General features: G+C 33.6%; 1 protein-coding gene across 7 annotated transcripts in view; it reads left to right on the forward strand.

Moving 5' to 3' along the window:
- The window catches only part of NFAT5 (nuclear factor of activated T cells 5), a 115,416-nt gene that overhangs the window by 53,177 nt on the left and 41,125 nt on the right, over nt 1-21,114 (forward strand). For 3 of the 7 annotated variants that reach the window (XM_004744545.3, XM_004744546.3, XM_045076238.1), the window contains 3 exons: nt 10,491-11,049; nt 16,807-16,999; nt 19,779-19,969. In XM_004744545.3, the coding sequence (XP_004744602.2) occupies nt 10,491-11,049; nt 16,807-16,999; nt 19,779-19,969 (943 nt within the window). Of the gene's footprint in view, nt 1-9,977; nt 10,040-10,490; nt 11,050-16,806; nt 17,000-19,778; nt 19,970-21,114 lie in introns of those variants that run through there. The other 4 variants (XM_045076239.1, XM_004744552.3, XM_045076240.1 and 1 more) reach the window with 4 other exon arrangements.

The following is a 21,114-nucleotide window of genomic DNA, read 5'->3' on the forward strand; positions in this document are numbered from 1 at the left end:
TTTTTTGAGTTGAATACATTTTGAGGAGCAAATTTACTTTTGATTGCTGTCCTAAGTTAACTGTGTAAACATATTTCAGAATTTTGACCATTTATGTAATATACTACTCCTAAAATTAAACCCAAAGCTCATTAGCAGGAAAGGTGATTCACCTATGTAACCTGTGTATTGGTATTATGAGCTAAAATCTGAGTTGATCTTGGTTATTCCATTTGGCTATTTCTATTTTTTCTAGAAAACTGGACTACTTCCAGAGGGAAGTCAGATTCTAATTACAAAAAAGTTGCAAGTAGATTTAAAAATTCTACTCCTCATTCTGTCTTTTACTGAAATTATATTGTTAATCTAAAGGTATACATTTATACATATAGAAATATGTATGTATGTATGTATATATAGATTTATGTTAACATCACATTATTAAAATGAAAAGCATTAGCAAACTTGGGACATAATGATTTATTCAGAAACAAGTAAGAATACAGGAGGCTATCTATATTATAATTTACCATTGACAAAAAGTACACATGCCTGTTGATTTATTCCTTAAATGTTTGCCTTTCTATTGTCCTTGTGATCATTTTTAGAACAACTTTATAAATATTTTGATTTATTCTGTTTCTAATGGAAAAAGCACATTTTTTATTACCTGGGTCTGTAGATTAGCATTTTAAAACTGCTCAGTGGTTCTCAACTTTCAATGGACAAAATACATACACAAAATAGTTTCTATTTTTATGTGTTTTGTACAATTTCACATTAATAAATTATTGGGCAAAAGTGGGCTTACTTTCTTATATCACCAGTAAGATAATATCATAAGTAAAAGGTGTGGCCATACCAATTGCCATAAGTAATTGTTTTATAACAGTTGTATAGAGGTTCCTGGGTGGTTCAATCTGTTAAGTGTTTGGCTTCAACTCAGGTTCTGATCTCAGAGATCTGTGATCGATTGGGCCCTATATCATGCTCCATGCTCAGTAGGGGAGTGTGCTTCTTCCTTTCCCTCCCCTGCTTGTGCTCTCTCTTTCTCAAATAAAAATAAAATCTTAAAGAAAAAAACCAATTAGTTTTATAAATAATACAGTGAAGTTATATAAATATTAGTCCAGCTGGGGCAGAAGTGAGGAGAATGGATTAGGGTAGGGCACAGCAAAAGATTTCACCTGTTTCTGTTAACAGTTCTTCTCTTAAAAATAAAATCGGGTGCCTGGGTGGCTCAGTTGGGTAGGTGGCTGTCTTCAGCTCAGGTCTTGATCCCGGGGTCCCAAGGTTGAGCCCTGCATCGGGCTTCCTGCCCAGTGGGGATCCTGCTTCTTCCACTGCTACTCACTTCTGCATGTCCTCTCTTGCTCTCTCTGTGGAATAAATAAAATCTTAAAAAATAAAATAAGGGCATCTCGGTGGCTCAGTTGGTTAAGCTACTGCTTCTGCTCAGATCATGATCCTGGAGTACCAAGATTGAGTCTCGCATCCGGGCTTCCTGCTCTGCAGGGAGTCCGCTTCTCCCTCTGACCCTCCCCCATCTCATGCTCTGTCTCTCTCCCAAATAAGTAATAAATAAAATCTTAAAAAAATGAATAAATAAAATCATGTAGTTAAATGTTAGCATTGGCTAAAATGTGAGTAGAGGAAACATGGGTATTAGTTTTAAATATTTCATAGTTTTTAAAAACACCATGTTGGCAGATGATTAAAATAAGTCAAAATATTCAATGAATTATGCTCTTAAGAAGTAATAAAGGGGGATACGTAGGTGGCTCAGTGGGTTAAAGCCTGATCTCAGGGTCCTGGGATTGAGCCCCACATTGGGCTCTCAGCTCAGCAGGGAGCCTGATTCCTCCTCTCTCTGCCTACCTCTCTGTCTACTCATGATCTCTGTCAAATAAATAAATAAAATCTTAAAAAAAAGTAATAAAGGCATGAGATGTATTAGACACTTGATGAATTTATTTTTGGCATAAGTGAGGGTACATTACCTTTTCATCAATAAATTCAAGTAGGTGTTCATCAGTAGTATTTATTTAGTCCACTGAGGTAAAATTCATTTCCCACATGTCATTTCTTCATAAAAAGGTGTTATTGTCAATTAAATTAAAAATAAATGAGAAGTCACCTCAAAGTGCCAAGGCTGTGTGGGCATAATCTAGATATAATCCCCCCACACATGTATTATTGTTTTATTTCTATGTATTTATTTTTCCCACAAATAAAATATAATAAAATTAGTATGGGTTTTTGGAATCATAAGACTCTAACTTGATTCTGATTGCTGTCATATCATTTCTATCATATAGATGGAATTTTGTGGAGATTAAATTTGTAAAATTACCTCTGTAACTAGACACTAATACCAACTTTTTCTTAAGGTTATAAAGTTAGATATATAAAATACTTAACATTACCTGATAATTAGTGATTATTCAGTAAGCATTGACTTTCCTCCCACATGAGTTTCTCCTCTCATTTGTAAGGTTTTAAAAAGTAGGTCTTATTTTAATAAAAATAAGTTTTTAACCTTATTTTGCCTGTTTGTTTTCATTCTCACCTACTCTGTTTTTTACCTTTGAAATTCTGTCTGTCAACCAAGGTAGAGCCACACATGGGCCATAATATTTACATTCTGACTTATTCTTTTATGTTGACACTCTCTTAATAGGAGCCCTTGTATATAAAAGAGACATTGATAGAAGATGGTGAGTCATGGGGAGAACAGACATATCCCAAAGGGATGATTCTAAAAGCTGACTATTAAAGAGTTCTAGTTCCTAGAATTCTCTTACCACCTTTTTTTTTTTTTAATGAAGTGATACTTTTGCACGATCAGGTATTAAAACTTCTGATAGAGTCATATATAACTTATCTTCCGATTTTTGCTTAGACACTTTGTTTTGTCTACAGTTGGATCCTAATATCCGTTCTAATCCAGGCACAGGTGTAGAACCCAAGTAATTAAATTACTAGATTTTAATGATACAAATAGTATTTTTTTTCCCTTTTTGGTCTCCTCTAAAAAAAATGAGAAGGCATTGGACTAGAGTTGACAGAAATACCTTTATTATTTAATCTAAGTATATTAGAATGTATTACATGATAAAGCATTGAGGTGACCTCCAAATAGCATTGTTCAGAACTGTTTTTCTCTAATTCATATCTAAGTTAATATAATGATAATCTCTGCTTTTGTCTTAACATAACATTCCCTTTCAAGGAGTAAAATAGTTAAATAGTTTTCTTTTCTTCTTCAACCTGTACTTGGGCTCTTTGACAATGTAATAAATACAGTTATCACCTAGTATAATTATTCCCTTTTATGTTTAATCTCTCTGAGATAAAGGATTCTTTCTCAGCTTCAGTGTTGTCATCCAGTATTGACCAGTGATGCCATCCAGTAGTATTTAAATCACTGGATGGTAGAAAACATCTTCCATTTCCAACAGGAAAGGATTTAAGGGGTGCCTGGGTGACTCAGTGGTTTAAGCATGATCCTAGGGTCCTGGGATCGAGCCCCACATCAGACTCCCGGCTCAGGGGGAAGCCTGCTTCTCATTCTCCCACTCCCCCTACTTGTGTTCCCTCTCTCATTGTGTCTCTCTCTGTCAAGTAAATAAATAAAATCCTTAAAAAAAATAATTTTAAAAACCCCAAATTGCATAATATATACCTAGTACATATTTTACACTGTGCTTAAATACTTAGGATTGAAGAGGACAAAAGATATATTTAAATAATTGCTATAAATATCAGGACACTGACAAATTTTGTGAGCATTTTATTTTTTAGGACACATTCTTTAACAAATATCCTGTGAATAGGGGCGCCTGGGTGGCTCATTTTGTTAAGCATCTGACTCTTGATTTCGGCTCAGGTCATGATATTAGGGTCGTGAGCTCAAGCCCTGCATTGGGCTTTGTGCTGGGCATCAAGCCTGCTTAAGATTCTCTCTCTCCCTTTACCTCTTCCCCTCCCCGTACTCTGACAAGGTAAAAATAATTATTTTAGGAGAATTTAGATTAAAAATGGGAGAATAATTATGTAATATTAGAACGCTGATTGGCAGTTTGATGGACTGGGGAAGAAAAAGATGGTTTCCAATAAATCAGTAATAACATGCTTTTCACCTTCAGCAACAGTGCTAATTATTTTTTAAAATAGACCCTCTAGGATCAAACGCTTTATGTACATATCTAATCTGAAAGTGAAAAAGTGGTAACTTTTTTTGAGGGGTATGATGATATATGTGGAAGTTGGCCTGAGAAATGAAAAGATTCTTTTGCTGCTGAAATGCAGGTATTTCTGGTGCGCCTGGGTGGCTCAGTCAATTAAGCAGCTGCCTTAGACTCAGGTTCCCAGGTCCTGGGATTGAACCCTGCATAGGCCTCCCTGCTCAGCAGGGAGTCTGTATGTCTCCTTCTACCCCCCTGCTCATGCTTGAGTGCACTTGCATAAACGCGCACGCTCTCTCTCTCATAAATAAATAAAATCTTTAAAAAAATAAAATAAAATACAGATACCTCTTTCTGCTTGAGTGTTTTGGTCAGAGTATATTCTCTTCTACTCTTTAAAGGAATTTGGGTAAAGGCACAACCTAAAAACACCTGAGAAAGGGCATTCTGGCTTATGGATTAGATTGCATTAGTGAACAGGACAACAAATTGGTGAATATGAGTTAACAAAAATTTTGGGTAAGAAATTTTCCACATGCATTTATTTGGATATTGATAATTTTATTTTTTTAAAGTTTGTTTTAAAACATTGCTTATTGTGGCATGTAAGCTTATGTGGGTGGGAAGAGTACAAATGGAAATTGAAATTGTTAAACATGTAAATTAAATGATCAACCCTACAATTTTTGTTTTTTTGTTTTTTTGTTTTTGTTTTTGGTAAAGTAATCTGGATTGCTTATTTTATATGCTGGGATGCTAGTTGTTTTTTCTATTAATACACTTAACTTGCATTCTAGCTTCGCCATTCAGAGACAGGCATCGTGTGGTGGGTTGTGTGACAGTGTCTGTCAATAGTGAAGACAAATAGTGCCAGAGACACTTAACCCATCCAATCTCACCCAGGGTATAGGTCGGTCTCGTTTTCAGACTTCTTCATAAGTCTTTCTTTCTTTCTTTCTTTCTTTCTTTCTTTCTTCTTTTCTTCCATCCTTCCTTCCTTCCTTATTTTATTTCTAAATAGTGGATTGATACTGATTGAAACTAAAAACTTTTTGTAAAGTTTTAAACTTTACGTTAATACTATAAGAAGAAGAAGAAAGTAGAAAACGAAGGTTGGCATGTAAGGTGTTGACAAAGCAGGTTTGCAGCCACTTTGTGTGTTCTAGATTTTTCAGTCCCTTAGCAACATGAATGTTGGCCTTATAATTTTTTTCTCTCAATATCTTTCTTCTTTGATCTAAAATTATGTCCTTGTATCTGGTGACTTTTATCAGGCAAGATCTTTAGATGTGAAGTCATTGTTACCAGAAAGAAAATGAAATACTTAAAAAGGATAACTAAGGTTGAATAGTGTTTTAGACCAGAAATGTTTCCAAATATCTGGATTGTTTTTTAAGATTATTTTCTGAACAGTCAATGGTTTACTCCTTCTCCGTTCCACTATTGGTTCACTTAAGCACACTTACAAAATGTTATAATTTGAAAAAAATAATTATGGCTTTTGTTTTAATGACTTTGTTAGGAAGCTCAACTGATTTTGCCCTGATGTTGGAAAGTTATGAAATATATTTGCATATTTAAATGCTATGGATCACATTTTTATCTCAGAAACTCAGTTAAATACCATTTCTGTCACATATTTTAAATTATGTGGAAGGTGTTTGTTTCTTTTGAGGACTTTAAAGAATGTTTCCAATTTCAAAGCTTTCCATAAAAAGTTTAGTTAGTTCCAAGTAAAGTGTTATCCCTTTTTTAAAATGGTATTTTAAGCACCAAAATGATGTGGTAATTAAAATAGTTTCTAGTTCACAAAACTAATAATTTCTGGTTCACAAAACTAGAACTATAATAGTTCTTAATTTTAAAATATAGTTTAGGTAAGGAATATATAAAATCTACACAAGTTTCTATATGTGGTATCATTTAAAAGTCCATTTTCATTTTTCTAATCAAATGAATACTTGGAAATTTTAAGATACACATGTAGGCATTATCTGCCGCTCTCCTTATCCCAGCTACTTTGAATATTTGTAGTGAACCTTAGTGATTCCATCAGTTCTTAAGAGAATATAATATACAACTTATATTCACCAGCATTACAGGCATTTGTTCTAGTTATTGGCTACTGCTAATAATAGAATTATTAGACTTAGACATAGAATGCTATAGATGTGATACTTCCTTTCACTTACACATTTTAAAATTAATGTATTCTTTTGAAATTGTAAATTTTCATTAATAAATGTAGAATGGTTTTCCCTTTGGTTCACCATGCTCTCTGGTCAAAGAAAAATAAAAATTCTTATAGGTTCAAAGATAATTTTTTCATAAAAGAAAAATATGAAAAATTTATTCATGTGTTACTTATTCATGGATAAGAGAATAATTTTAAGGAAACATTTTAAGAAAAACTTAGAGCTTTGCAAAGGATTGATAAAGGATTTAAAAGAACAAATAGACTGATGATTCAGAGGTCTATATACCCCTGAAACATAATATATTATATGTCAAGTAATTGAATTTGAATTAAAAAAAGAAAATCAAAACATTAAAATTATAAAGCTCTAAAATAGAAATACATTACAACTAATCTGCTTAGAAAATCAATTATTAAAAAAAATTTTAGGAGTTTTTGTACTTTTAATATGCAACAATGAAACATAGTCTATACATTCCTAACAGATAAAAATGGAGACTCAAAACCAAAAAAATGGGGGAACAATAGTTAACATACTTTGTTTATAACAAAGTTTATAACAACTTAAAAAAGAATATATAGATGAGGCAGGATTACATTAGCATTTTAGTTCTGTAGAAAGTCAGTTAAGCTGTTTCTTGATATTTAATGATACAGTGACTGAAAGGTCTTTGTAGATATTTGAAGTACATTTACAGTATTCCCAGTAATGTTCTTGAGTGTTTTTCTGGAATTGCTTGGGAATAAGAAATTTGTGTTTAGAAATCTAAAATGTTTTTGATATAATTCAATGTATTTTTAATAGATAATATTAAGGATTTTTTATTCTTAGTAAATTTATGGATTAATACACAAGTAATAATTTGGCTTATAGTTTCAAGAAAGAATTATTAGCACACTCTTTGTAGAAGTAGCAAATAGTTAACTCTAAACTCTTGTTAATTCTAAACCCTTCCCTGTATCAGATAGCGCTATTATAGTGAGATGTATTTTAAGCACTTTGAGTAGTAAATCCTTTTTTTTAAACCTGATGTGTTCATCATGGGCATGTTGGTACATTTTTGGCCAATATAACTTTAATATAATTCAACATAGTTACCAAATAGTGGCTTCCAGTAAATCAATTTAATAAGAAATTTAAATTTTTACTACATGCAAGGTACTGTTTTAGGTGTTGGGAGGGTCTAAGAAAGATCAAAGAAATGGCCCATAGTTCTCATTTTATACTTCACCTCACTTGGCATAATTATTTCACTTAGGCGATGTCTTGCTAACCAGAATGTAAAATGTTATGTGAAGGATTTTATATATCATTATCGTCATTATCAACATAACAGTGATGTTGTTGTAAAGAGTTTTATAGTTTTAAAAAATTGTCTTACTTGTTACAGTCTTAAAATGAGTAAGATCTTTTATAATTTAGGCTCAAACTGAGATAGGCTTTTCAAAGTAATATTTTTTAATTAAAGGATGCTTACTACTGTCTTCTGACAGAGTTTATGTTTTCAGTTTCATAGTTTTATGCTAATGAACTTTTTTATTTAGTAAGTATATCCAGGAAACTGCAGGTAAAATATAAAAATTGTTATGTTAGGTCTCCAAGTAAAATGTATAGAATATTTTAATTTATGTAGGGTATGAGATCACAGTTTGGCATACCTGTCCCGAACAGACATTTATGTTTGATTATACCAATTGGGTTTTATAACCATGATTGCTTTGATAAGACGTGCAAGATAAAATCATATATACCTTTAAGAGCAATGCTAGGCTATGTCTTGCATATTAAATTCATGAATATCACATAACTTACTTTTGAGTTCATGATTGCTTTTCACCAGTACTTTCCATCTGTCATGGACAGGGATCCCTGAGATGTTCATATTCTGCATTCTCATGTGCATGATACTTAGATTCAAAAAGTGTGGGTGGGGGAAAGCTGCTTTATAGAAATACACGTTCACAGCATTCATGCTGCATGTTTTGTGTGTACTACTGTAAAGACTGCATGCTGCATACTTTTATTTCTCTGAGGATAAAGAACATAGGCTTATATACACACAAAAATTTAGTTTCATATTTGCCAATAGTTGGAACAGATGGAGGAATGTTATATATAATACCTTTTCTATTTTTTAAAAATAATTTTTATAGTATTTTTCAAAAAAACAAGGAAAAAACTTGTTGTTTAAACCCAAAGTGGCTACAAATCAGCTCCTAAACTGTCACTGACATTAGCATCTAGATTTTGTAGTTCTTACAAATCTTTTAAAATATTTATTTACTAAGAAAACATTGCATTAATGCATGATATGAAATTGATAAATTTTTCTTTAAATTGGAATGCAGTTTAAAGTGACTGAATTTTCCAATTTCAGCTACTGCATTTGACAAGGATACAAACTGGAAAATGGAACTGGTATCATCTAATTGCTCTAGGTTCTTTGACTTATGGTAGCTTGGAATAATATTTCCATATGACATTATGTAGATCACATCATTAATGGCTGATATTAATTACTGTGCTCTTCAGCCTTGACAGCAGTGAAAAATTTTTGGTGAATTTAGCTCTTCAAATGACTTAAGTGTTCCGGTACATGTTTTTAATTTAAAAATAGATCTTTGGCACTTGGCTTTTGATTATCTGAACACTGGTGTTCTTACATTCACTGTGTGCAATATAATTGACAAGAATATTGCAATTCCAATGACTGCACATTGGTTTTAAGTTTTTTCCTGCCACTTTACATAGTGGCACACTTGGCTATAGATAAAAACTAATTTTAGATTTAAACATATTTGTTAGTTCTCTGTCACATGTTAACCTATTTTTAGTTTTGTGTGTGTATGATTATGAACCTTTCCATATCTCATACAAGATCAAACGGTATTTCTAAAATTTTAGAACTGACAACTTCCAACCTTAACATTATTAGTGTGTGTTTAAGGTTGTGCCATAAAGGATTAAAGTACTAGTATTTTTCAACAAGCTGTTCTGCCAGTTGCCACATGTTTTATAAAGATCTACTTAATTCTTTTTTTGCTAGGCATAAAAATAAATGGCTTTGTAAGAGACCTTTTTATATAAACTGATTCTAGTGCTTCTCCAGCACTAGAATTTTTTGTTTAAAATTTCTGTTAGGCTTCAGTCAATAAAAGTTATTGTTACTTGTATTAAGAAATTCCCTTAATAGTTAAAATCAAGCAGGCCCTTTAAAGAGAGAGGAAATGAATAGGGGAGCCAGTTGCTGAGTGTGTACCAAGTACTTTGTGAAAGAAATCCATCCAATAATCAGTCCTTACTCTACTTTTCATTCTGCCATTAAGGATGGATTTATTTATTTTAGGTATTATGGTTTTGAACAGCCATTTCCAACTTCTAGATACCCTTAGTGATTGACTTCCCTATCTTTCACTGCCCAGCATAGTCCAAATCAAACCTTTTCACTTTTATTCTAGATTTTACAACAATCATAGTGACGGTACCAGTTCCATTTTGCCTCCAATTCAGTTGATTATATATTTTTTCTATTTATTTCTCATTTTATAATTGATATCTGGAATAATCAATCAGCAGCTCTTTTCTCATTTATTTTCTCATATTTTTATTCCAGGATTTGCCTCTGAAGCAGGGAGTGTCTGCATTAAAAATGACCTGTAGTTCTCTGCTTCATAGGTTAGAAACTTATTTTAATATTTTGTGGCTAAGCACAGTCCCACTTTTCAAATTCTATAATGGATTATTTAATTGGCATTGAATGTGGACCACAAGCATATATTTCATATTGGGGTTTTCTTTATTATTTTAAATGATTAAAATTCAACAAGAACATCCAGCTGAGGCAATAAAAGCTTTATTCTTGCTTTACAACTTAAAACATTAAACTAGATTTTTAAAAATCTATCAATTATAACACAAGTAAAATATTACTATTTGGGCATTTTTTAAAATTGCATTTTTTAGGCCTTGTATTGCTTGAAGCCTTTATATTCTAAAACTTAACCAAATTCCAACTATTCATTTTGGGGAAAAACAATCAGTTCACGAATCACATTTTCAATGGGACTGCTAGCCAGCATAGGTGAAAATATGTATAGTGTATTTACTCTTAAATTGTACACCGCAGATGCTTCTTCAGCTCCCTCCTCTTCCTCCATGGGCGGTGCTTGCAGCTCCTTTACCACCTCTTCCAGCCCTACCATTTATTCTACCTCAGTCACCGACAGCAAGGCTATGCAAGTGGAGAGCTGCTCCTCAGCCTTGGGGGTAAGTAACAGAGGGGTAAGTGAAAAGCAGTTAACCAGTAACACAGTTCAGCAGCATCCATCAACACCGAAGAGGCACACAGTCTTGTACATCTCACCACCACCTGAGGACTTGCTGGATAACAGTCGGATGTCCTGCCAGGATGAGGGGTGTGGATTGGAATCAGAGCAGAGCTGCAGTATGTGGATGGAGGATTCCCCCTCCAACTTCAGTAACATGAGCACCAGTTCCTACAATGATAACACTGAGGTACCTCGTAAATCACGAAAACGAAATCCAAAGCAGAGGCCGGGGGTCAAACGACGAGATTGTGAAGAATCTAATATGGATATATTTGATGCCGACAGTGCCAAAGCACCTCACTATGTGCTTTCTCAGCTTACCACGGACAACAAAGGCAACTCAAAAGCAGGAAATGGGTTGGTATTCACATTTTTTAAAGTTCTATCACCATTGTGCAAAACAAAACAAAAAATAAATTATTCCCAGTTTTTGTAGTTGTTCAACCCAAGTGTGCATATAAAGCAAAGATACTGATTTTATCATTGAAATACATGAAAATTCAAACTTAAAATTACCAAGTTTCACTAGAGGAAAACATATTAATAGATTTTAGCAATAGGTATCTTATTCTGGGTATGATTAGTAGAAAATAATCTGTTTTGAAATAACCTTTAAATTTCAAATGGATTTAAAAATATTTTTACTCAGACAAATAGCTTGAGTGAAATGGCCCTAGTTGACTCAAAACATTTGAAAAGGGCTAATTTGTGTTCTCTCATGTTGTCTCCTGATTTGGTTCAACCCATTTCCATTTCTATGAGGATTTTAGACTTTTCTTTTGATGAAAACAAGAAAAAACTAAATTGATGGTTTGATTCCTATCATTTAGATTCATGTATTTATTTTAAGCCTTTTCTTTGATACATTGTGCTGACATTTAAAAAATATATATATCACTATTGTTTTTCCTCTTTTTCTGGGTTTATGTATTAGAAGGGTGATAGAACAGATCATGGTACATGTTTGAGTTTTCATTCATCTGTGCCAGTTCACAACACTCACTATAAATATATCTGAAAATAAATATATTTCAGTGGCTATAGTATAGGGTACTGTGACTTATTTTTAACTTTAATTCCTTTAGTACTTTTATTATACTTAATTCCTACACTTTTTAAATTAGATTTTCCTATAATACATTCAACATAATTTGATAAAATTTAATTCAGTGGATTTTGAGAAATTACTTTTTTGGGAGGCAGAATATGGTTCTTTAGTTGATCCAGAACCTCCTACAATTTCAGTTTGTTACAAAGAGTGATGGAGAAGCTTTAGGTTGGTTTGCTACTTCATGACTTCATTCTTACCTTTTAAGTTAGATATCTGGTTGAGTATTATAGAGAATATTTTTAATGTATATTAAACTTGTTCTTAGTCTGTCAGTACATTTTTTACATCATTTATCTACTATTTACCTAACATTTAAGCATAATAATTCTATACTGTTTTCTCCTCTCATTTAGAACTCCTTTGGAGTGATATAGTTAAATAAAAATAAACATTTAAATGTTTTTTCTTTTTAGAAGGTCCAGATTAGGAAATTATCTTAAAAAAAGCAAACAACAAGATATACCCTTTCCTAAAATGTTGCCATTAGCAGAGTCAATTCTAGAACATAGTACCTTTAAAATAATGCTCTGAAACATAGTAGCACAGATTTAAAAGGCTCATGTATATCAGTCATTAAATATGGGTATTTACTTGGGCTTTGATGCAGAAAATTTTTTTTAAGTTCCAGAAGACAGATTTTCATTTTTATATTGAAATAAATGTTAACGGTCCAAATGAAGAACAAATAAAAATTTGACAATAGGGTTAGTCAACACACATGGTTTGCAGTTCCTATTAAAGAGAGTATCTTGACCTACATCTTTTCTGCTTCTGCTTTTGTATGATAGATATATCTTAGAAATGATTTGAGGTTACCCAGGGAAGGTATAATAACATTTGTCAAGACAAAATCTCTCATGAAATAATTCATGGAACAGAAACTCATCAAGCAGCAGAAGAAATGTCCAGCTTCTTAGGTAATGGAAAAATATTTGGCACTAGCAAATAGAAATGATGGAAGAAGTTTTCATTTTGAATTTGTAAGAACTATATCAAGGAGAGGATAAAACCTTAAATAAATATATAGAAAAGTAGGCTTTTCAACACAGTTATTAAGAGGATCTCAGACTGGGCGCCTGGGTGGCTCAGTGGGTTAAGCCGCTGCCTTCAGCTCAGGTCATGATCTCAGGGTCCTGAGATCGAGTCCCGCATCCAGCTCTCTGCTCAGCAGGGAGCCTGCTTCCTCCTCTCTCTCTCTCTCTCTCTACCTGCCTCTCTGCCTACTTGTGATCTCTCTCTGTCAGATAAATAAATAAAATCTTAAAAAAAAAAAAAAAAGAGGATCTCAGACTAACATCCTATATTCTTCAAAATGAAAGGTGTTAGAAACATGAAAGAAATTTATAAATCTTTTCAGGAATAAGGTATATTTAGCCTTAGATCTAATGTGTCATAAATTTATAATTTGTATAATGCTACACTATAGGAAATACAGTCTCAAAATATGTTGTAACAGCAGTTTGTTGATTTTCAAGATGAAAATACAACTTTTGTATAGTTAAAATGTTATATAAAAGAGTTTGTTAAGAAAACAAAATCATTTGAAAAGGAACTACTTAGTATTTAAACATTTCTAGCCATGTCATTCTTAAATTCTTCAACTAAACATCCTGAGAATCAGTAGCCCTATGTCTCTTCATAGATATTTCTAGAAATTAAGACATTATGTCATCCTCGCTAGGCACTTTGTAATGGAAGTTATTTTTTTGTGATATAGACAACCAGAAGGATATGTAACCCAAAGGAATTAGAATGTCATCTTAAGACTTCTGAAGAGTAGGCCTGAACAGTGGATTTACCTTTTACATGTCATTTAAAAGTAAAATCCCATTAAATCTATTTAAAAGTAAAATTCCCAATTAACTGCTCCTCTCTTGTTTGTTCTTCAGACATCATGCCTTAAAAATTAGTAATTTCATTGACTACTTTTCCAAGAATTAGTTGACATTTTCTTTGTTTTATGTGTCTAAAGACCTATATCTATATATATGTGTGTGTGTGTGTATATATATATACATATATATATATATATTCCATCTTTACATTTGAGCCTTAGAGGATAAAGATAGTTTTTTTGTTTTTGTTTTTTTTTAAAGATTTTATTTATTTATCAGAGAGAGAGAGCGAGCACAGGCAGACAGAGGCAGAGGGAGAAGCAGGTTCCCTGCCGAGCAAGGAACCCGATGCAGGACTCGATCCCAGGATGCTGGGATCATGACCTGAGCTGAAGGCAGCTGCTTAACCAACTGAGCCACCCAGGTGTCCCAAGGATAAAGATAGTTTTGAGGGCTTTTAAAAGTATCATTTCAGAAGTTGTTTAGTTACATGGACTGTTCTTCTTTAAGAATATGTATACTTGTCAACTCACTTAGCAGTCTTCATCCCAAATGAAAGATTTTGTTTTACTGAAATAGTAAAACTCATTTTCATCTGTTTATCCTTATAAATATTAGCTTGGCTAGCATAAGTGAATATAAAAACTATATCTTGTAGTTCATTGACATATGCTAAATTTTCCTTGTATTTCAAACTAAGTGTTCCCTTTTCTTATTATAAGATTAATAGGTATTAATTACAAACACTTGGAAAAATGCAGAAAATTAGGAGAAGATAAATAAGCCATAATCTAGTCACTCTATAGAACTGCTTTTAGCATTTTGCTATATTTTCTTTTTAACAAATATTTGGGGAGTATTTTTACATAGTTTCTGTAAGTGAATATTTTTGCTTTGATTTAAAAATAGGTAAAAAATGATATCATTGTAGGTTTTCATAGATAAGAGCAAATGTATTGAGAGCACATTGTATTGAAAGCAAATGTTTGAATTTCTACCCAGAACGATGAAAATAGGATTTGTTGCCCATTGTTCCAGTTTCAACTCTTTGATTCGTAGAATTTATTCTTCTAGGGCCTTTTAAATGACTTACACAGGTAATCTTTGACTTATGTCTGTCAAACTTAAATAAATATGGTATTCCTTGGCCAGTTAGGATCCAGTCTTTCTCATCTTAATATTATAATAGATACTCTTTTTTTCTTCTCCTTTCCATTCTTTGTTCCTTGTTTTTTCCTATTTGCTTTCAATAACGACTATTTTCTTAGCACCTTTGGTTTTAGGAATTGTGCAAGGTTCAGGGAATATGAAGATGGTGGAGCGCAGTACTAGCCCTCAGAACTCTCCTACTTACCTTGTCAGTGTTAGTGCATTCCTTTGCATTCCTTCTTTTCTCCATTCTTCTTTCCCTTTCCTAGCCATGAGTTTCACCCCAGTCCCTAGTTCCATTGAGAATATGGTATTTCCTCCTTTAGTTATTGATAATAAAGGCAACAACTTGGTTAGAGATGAAGGGTTAAACATTAGGGCCATTTTTAAGGCTTCTTAGCCACCATTGCTCTTCTTTGTTTGATTCATAATGTTCCTCCTGGGACCTATTTGTTTTTGGAGATTTTTGTCCATAGTCAAAATGGGCTCCTGTATTTTCAATGTGAGTCATACAGAAAGTGTTATAGGCCATGACATTTTATTTTAAAGATTTATCTATTCATTTGGGGGGGTGCAGAGAAGAGGGAGAGAATCTGAAACAGACTACCTGCTGAGCACAGAGCCCGATACATAGTTGATCTCAGGAACCTGAGACCTGAACCCAAACCAAGTCCAACCTTAACTGACTGAACCACCCAGGAGCCCCCCTGACTCTTTTTTAAAATACCTTTGGATAGGGGTGCCTGGGTGGTTCAGTCAGTTAACTGTCTGCTTTTGGCTCAGGTCATGATCCCAGGGTCCTGGGATTGAGCCCCATCTAAGGCTCCCCGCTCCCTGCTCAGCCAGGAGTCTACTTCTCTCTCTCCCTCTGCCCCTCCCCCTGCTTATGCTCTCTCTCTCTCTCTTACTCACTCTCTCTCAAGTAAATGAATAACATCTTTTAAAAAAATGTACATGGTGGGACGCCTGGGTGGCTCAGTTGGTTAAGCAGCTGCCTTCGGCTCAGGTCATGATCCCAGCATCCTGGGATCGAGTCCCACATCGGGCTCCTTGCCCCGCAGGGAGCCTGCTTCTCCCTCTGCCTCTGCCTGCCTCTTTGTCTGTGCTCGCTCGCTCTCTCTCCCCCTCTGTCTCTGACAAATAAATAAATAAATTAAAAAAAAATGTACATGGATAATTTTAAGTCTATTTTAGAACTAATAGTATTGTTTTGTATTTGTCATATTTGCAGTGCTTCAGATTAAATGTATTGACCTAAAGTCCTAACCACCGTTTGAAATATTTTTCTTTGAACATACATTCCACATAGCAAATGCATGAAATACAGTTTTAAATACAGTTTTAAAGAAATAACAGTTTTAAAGAATAGATTTTCTATCTGTAAAGCCCAGTTATAAAGATTTTATATGCTAAGGACTTTAATTATTTAATCACAAATATAAATACTCAGAAAAATTACACTTCTAAGAAAGATAGTTTAGAGTAAATCTAGTTTCCCAATACAAATTGGGTTACTGATATTTTATAATTTTTTCAGAAAAATTACTGAGAAAGATCTCCAAAAGAATATGTATGCTACATGTAGTTTTAATTGTTTTATTAAGGCCTTCTGTTTATTTCTTTTTGCTACCCCCACATATCTTTTGCCTTGCAAGTCTGATTAGAAAATAATGATAGTTAATCTTGTAGCTTTAAAATTTGTTTTGATTGAAGTGCCATGTGAAAGGTTATAATGACATCAGCTATTCTCTTACCCGTTAGTCCTGGCTTAGTACATGCAGTCTTCCTTCCCATCACACATATGCATTTTTTATTTTGGCCTTGTATAGTTAAATTTTATTTAAAACTTTTAAGAGATACTTTGCTTATGGAATGTATCTTCCTTTAGGCTGTATTGTCAGTAAGATAATTAATTGCTTTTAATGTTACTGCCTATTCTGTTTCTTCCTTTATCTTAGATGACTTTTGTAGAAAAAACTCATTTTGATACTTTTTCCATGTTGTGCTTTGACTTCTCAGAACACTGGAAAACCAAAAAGGAAGTGGAGTAAAGAAGAGCCCTATGTTGTGTGGACAGTATCCTGTTAAAAGTGAAGGAAAGGAGTTGAAGATAGTTGTACAGCCTGAGACCCAGCACCGAGCTCGGTACCTGACTGAGGGTAGCCGTGGCTCAGTAAAAGACAGAACACAGCAAGGCTTTCCTACAGTAAAGGTACTTATTTTATTTTTCAGTATACAAAGAATTTCTCCAGTTTCGTTTTTAACCAGCAAAAGCTGCCTACAATAGAATAGTAGAATTATTAGATATATATAATGGAAATTAAAGCAAAAGTCTAACTAGATTTTAAGCCCAATATTGTTATTTTTATTTCATTTGAATTTTAGCTTAGATGAAAGAGGAAATAAGAATGTATTCTGATAAATATTGGAAAATCATGAATTAAGTTCTCCTTACATTTGACATTGGTAGCAACTGTATTCACTTCTTCCCAAACTTAATATTTAAGAAGGTATTTTAAAGTGGATTCAAAGAAATATTGTAGAAATTATTATGAGCTTGGAAAATAAGGTTTTGAGATGGCTAAAGAAATCAGGACTGTTCATCTCAGAAAAGAATTGGTTGAAAATAATTTAAGTCTTCGTTTAAGAGTTAGGATATTGGGACACCTGGGTGGCTCAGTTGGTTAAGCAGCTGCTTTCAGCTCAGATCATGATCCCAGGGCCCTGGGATCGAGCCCCACATCAGGCTCCCTGCTCAGTGGGGAGCCTACTTCTCCCTCTCCCTCTGCTTCTCTGCCTGCTTGTACTCTCTTACTCTGTCAAATAAATAAATAAAATCTATGTTTTAAAAAAAGGATTAGGATATCATTGGTGCATGGGTGACTCTGATGGTTAAGCATCTGCCTTCGGCTCGGGTCATGATCCTAGGGTTCTGCAGTTGAGTCCCATATTGGGCTCCCTGCTCAGTAGGGAGACTGCTTCTCCCTCTGCCTCTCTCTCTGTGTCTGTCATGAATAAATAAAGAAAATCTTTAAAAAAAAATAGGATATCAACTGGATCTTCATCTTTTCAGAATTTAGACTAAAAGAAAAAAGAAGCTTAAATTTCAGCACCTGGGAAACTTTGTTAGAATATTTCTCTTTGAAGACAAACCAAAAAGTAGTTGGGTGGGGAATATTTAATAAGTGTTTCTGTTTCTTATAAAACATTAAACAGGGAGGAATTTTGGCATAGTAAATTCATGTTAAATGCAGTTTGTGAAAATGTTAGTTGAACAGTATTCAGTTGGACTGCCTTTCATTTTAAATTTTAATAAAATATGGTAGAATCTTGGGGTCAGGAAACCTGTCCGTGGCCATTTATAAGGTTGGTTAATATTCAACAACATCATTCTTTATCCCTCTGCTACTCTTCACACCAACCCATCCTTAGTCCCTCATACTCAGGACAAATAATAGGTGAATAAGAAATTTCAGTTATGCTTTCTGTAAATATTTGTCTTAACGAGAAGTGTTGATAGTTTGGTGAGTATTTTTAACCCAATTGCTCTGACTTTATGCTTTAAGTACTCTCTGGTCAGAAGTATTATTAGATTGTCTAACTGTGATAGGGAGTGAATTGCCCGACCTCAAAAGTTTAACAAATTCAGGGTGCCTGGGTGGCTCAGTGGATTAAGCCGCTGCCTTTGGCTCAGGTCATGATCTCAGGGTCCTGGGATCGAGTCCCGCATCGGGCTCTCTGCTCAGTGGGGAGCCTGCTTCCCTCTCTCTCTCTGCCTGCCTCTCTGCCTACTTGTGATCTCTCTCTGTCAAATAAATAAATAAAATCTAAAAAAAAAAAAAGTTTAACAAATTCAACAAATTCAACAAATATGCACCCCTTTATGTGCCAGACACTGTTCTAGGTACTGTTAGTGGTTTGAGTAGATTGTTTATGTATCTGCTTATTTCCCTCATTTTGATATCTTTTCACAGAGATAGAGCCATATTGGGTTAGAAAAGATGTATGAATTTTTTAAAGCCTTTTGGTATAAAGGTTATATGTGACTTTATGCATTCTGTATTAGCTCTTTCAGTGTTTAACTATATAAACATGAACAAAAATCTGCATTGGAAACATTTTTCCCCAAATGCTGTTTTAAATATTTATTTATTCTTCACCATACAAATTATAATTTATGAAGGCTTGTTAGAGACCTGAAAGGACCCATAGACCCTGGTCTAAACTAACAGTTTTCAAACCATAATTTTTTTTTAAGATTTTATTTATTTATTTGACAGAGAGATCACAAGTAGGCAGAGGGGCAGGCAGAGGGGCAGGGGGGCTGAAGCAGGGTCCCCACTGAGCAGAGAGCCCCATGCGGGGCTTGATCCCAGGACCCTGAGATCATGACCTGAGCTGAAGGCTTAACCCACTGAGCCACGCAGGCACCCCCAAACTATAATGTTTTGGACCATGATTTCATGATGGTGTTTGTGTCTATCTAATCTATGCAGATGAGCCCCATTTCCCTTTTATTTATATAGGAGCACTTCAGACACCTTCCTATTTACTATTAAAAGAGTTAAAAAATTCAGTATGTATATTCATTTGATGATAATATTAATGATGCCAGTAAAACAATTTAGTGAATTTTCCATTAGTGATGGTGGTAAATTTTAAATAACCCGCATGCTTTGGCATAAATTTATAAATACCTAAAGGACTGTGTATTCATTTGCATCTAGTTGTACAAATTAATTATAAATGGTAATTTATCATTAAACATATAAATTTTCCTCAAAGTGTGATTATTTCAGAATTAAAACTTACGATTTCCTACAGAAACTTAGCCAACTCTCCTTTTTATGAAAATGTTGTACTTTTGTTTTTCTTGAGGATTTAAATTATTTCCTTATTGTTATCCCGTTATAGGACTTGGTCTTAAGTGTTTGATTGGACAATTAGATTATTTGAAAGGCTAATTTATGTTCCATGTTATCTCACTCCAGCTGGAAGGCCATAATGAGCCCGTAGTGTTGCAAGTGTTTGTGGGTAATGACTCTGGCCGAGTGAAACCACATGGATTTTATCAGGCCTGCAGGGTTACTGGGCGAAATACAACTCCCTGTAAAGAAGTGGACATTGAAGGCACTACTGTTATAGAAGTTGGTCTTGATCCAAGCAACAACATGACACTGGCGTAAGTACTTACTATAAAAAAATGTTTCAGTATACATTACACTTTTGCAGGGGGCTCAAAAAAATTTTAGTTTTTAGTGTAAAAAAAAATAAGACTTTGAATATTTTATTAAAACGTTTTAAACATTTATAAATACAGAAATAGATTATTGCAGAATGGTAATAGGTTAAAATGGACTCTTTTTGCCCTTTGCCGTGGAATTCCCATGATGAAAGGCAAGGAAATAATAAAAGCCAGGTGGAATGCTGACTTTTTAAAAAATAATATGGACTTACTTTTTGGAATTAATAAAAGTAACGTTAAAAAATAAAAATTACAAACAATTTGATTTGCTCTCCTAAATTCTGCCTTTTCTCCCCCCCTAAATTCTGCTTTCTTAGTGTTTGCGTTAGAAACTTTGATAGACCATTCGTGGTACCTTGACCCATCTTGATGTGAAAAAGCATATTGTGTTTATTTCACCTTCTGTGTTTATTTTCTTATATTAAAAAAGAGTATGTTTTTTCATCTTATGGATTTTCATTGCCAAAAAAAATATTAGAAGTGTTAATGATTTAAATTAAAAAAATTTTTCCCTTAAGCCTTTTGCTAAGGTTTTTTAATTCTAAAGTTGAACCATAACAGCAGCAGATATATTGAAAAGGGGTAGACTTATATTGTAATTATTTGTATTAGATAGTCAATGACATTTCTGTATTTAATTCTGAGTTTCCTTTTGAAAGCCATTTTGAATAGGTTAGTAAGAGGTTAATTGGAAAGGAAAATTTTGAAAAATATTTAGTAAAGACTTATTTTTTAACTTTTGAAAATTGTAAAAATAAGCATATGTAGTAGAAGAAAGGAAGGAAGTTACTGGTTATAAAAATAGTGCTTATTCACTATAAGTCAAATACAGAACAATAACAAATAATAAAGAAAAATGAATAAGGAAAAACTAAAAACATATCTCTAAAAAGCCAACTTCCCAGAAATAACCACTTTTTTTTTTTTTTTTGAGAGAGACAGAGTAAGCAAACAAGAGAGAGAACACAAGCTGGAGGAGGGGCAGAGGGAGAGGGAGAAACAGGCTTCCCTTTGAGCAGAGAGCCGAATATAGGGCTCTATCCTAGGGTCCTGGGATCATGACCTGAGCCAAAGGCAGCCGC

Source organism: Mustela putorius, unplaced genomic scaffold (assembly GCF_011764305.1).
Source record: "Mustela putorius furo isolate JIRA1106 unplaced genomic scaffold, ASM1176430v1.1 tig00000174_pilon_pilon_pilon, whole genome shotgun sequence".
Taxonomy (NCBI): Eukaryota; Metazoa; Chordata; class Mammalia; order Carnivora; family Mustelidae; genus Mustela; species Mustela putorius.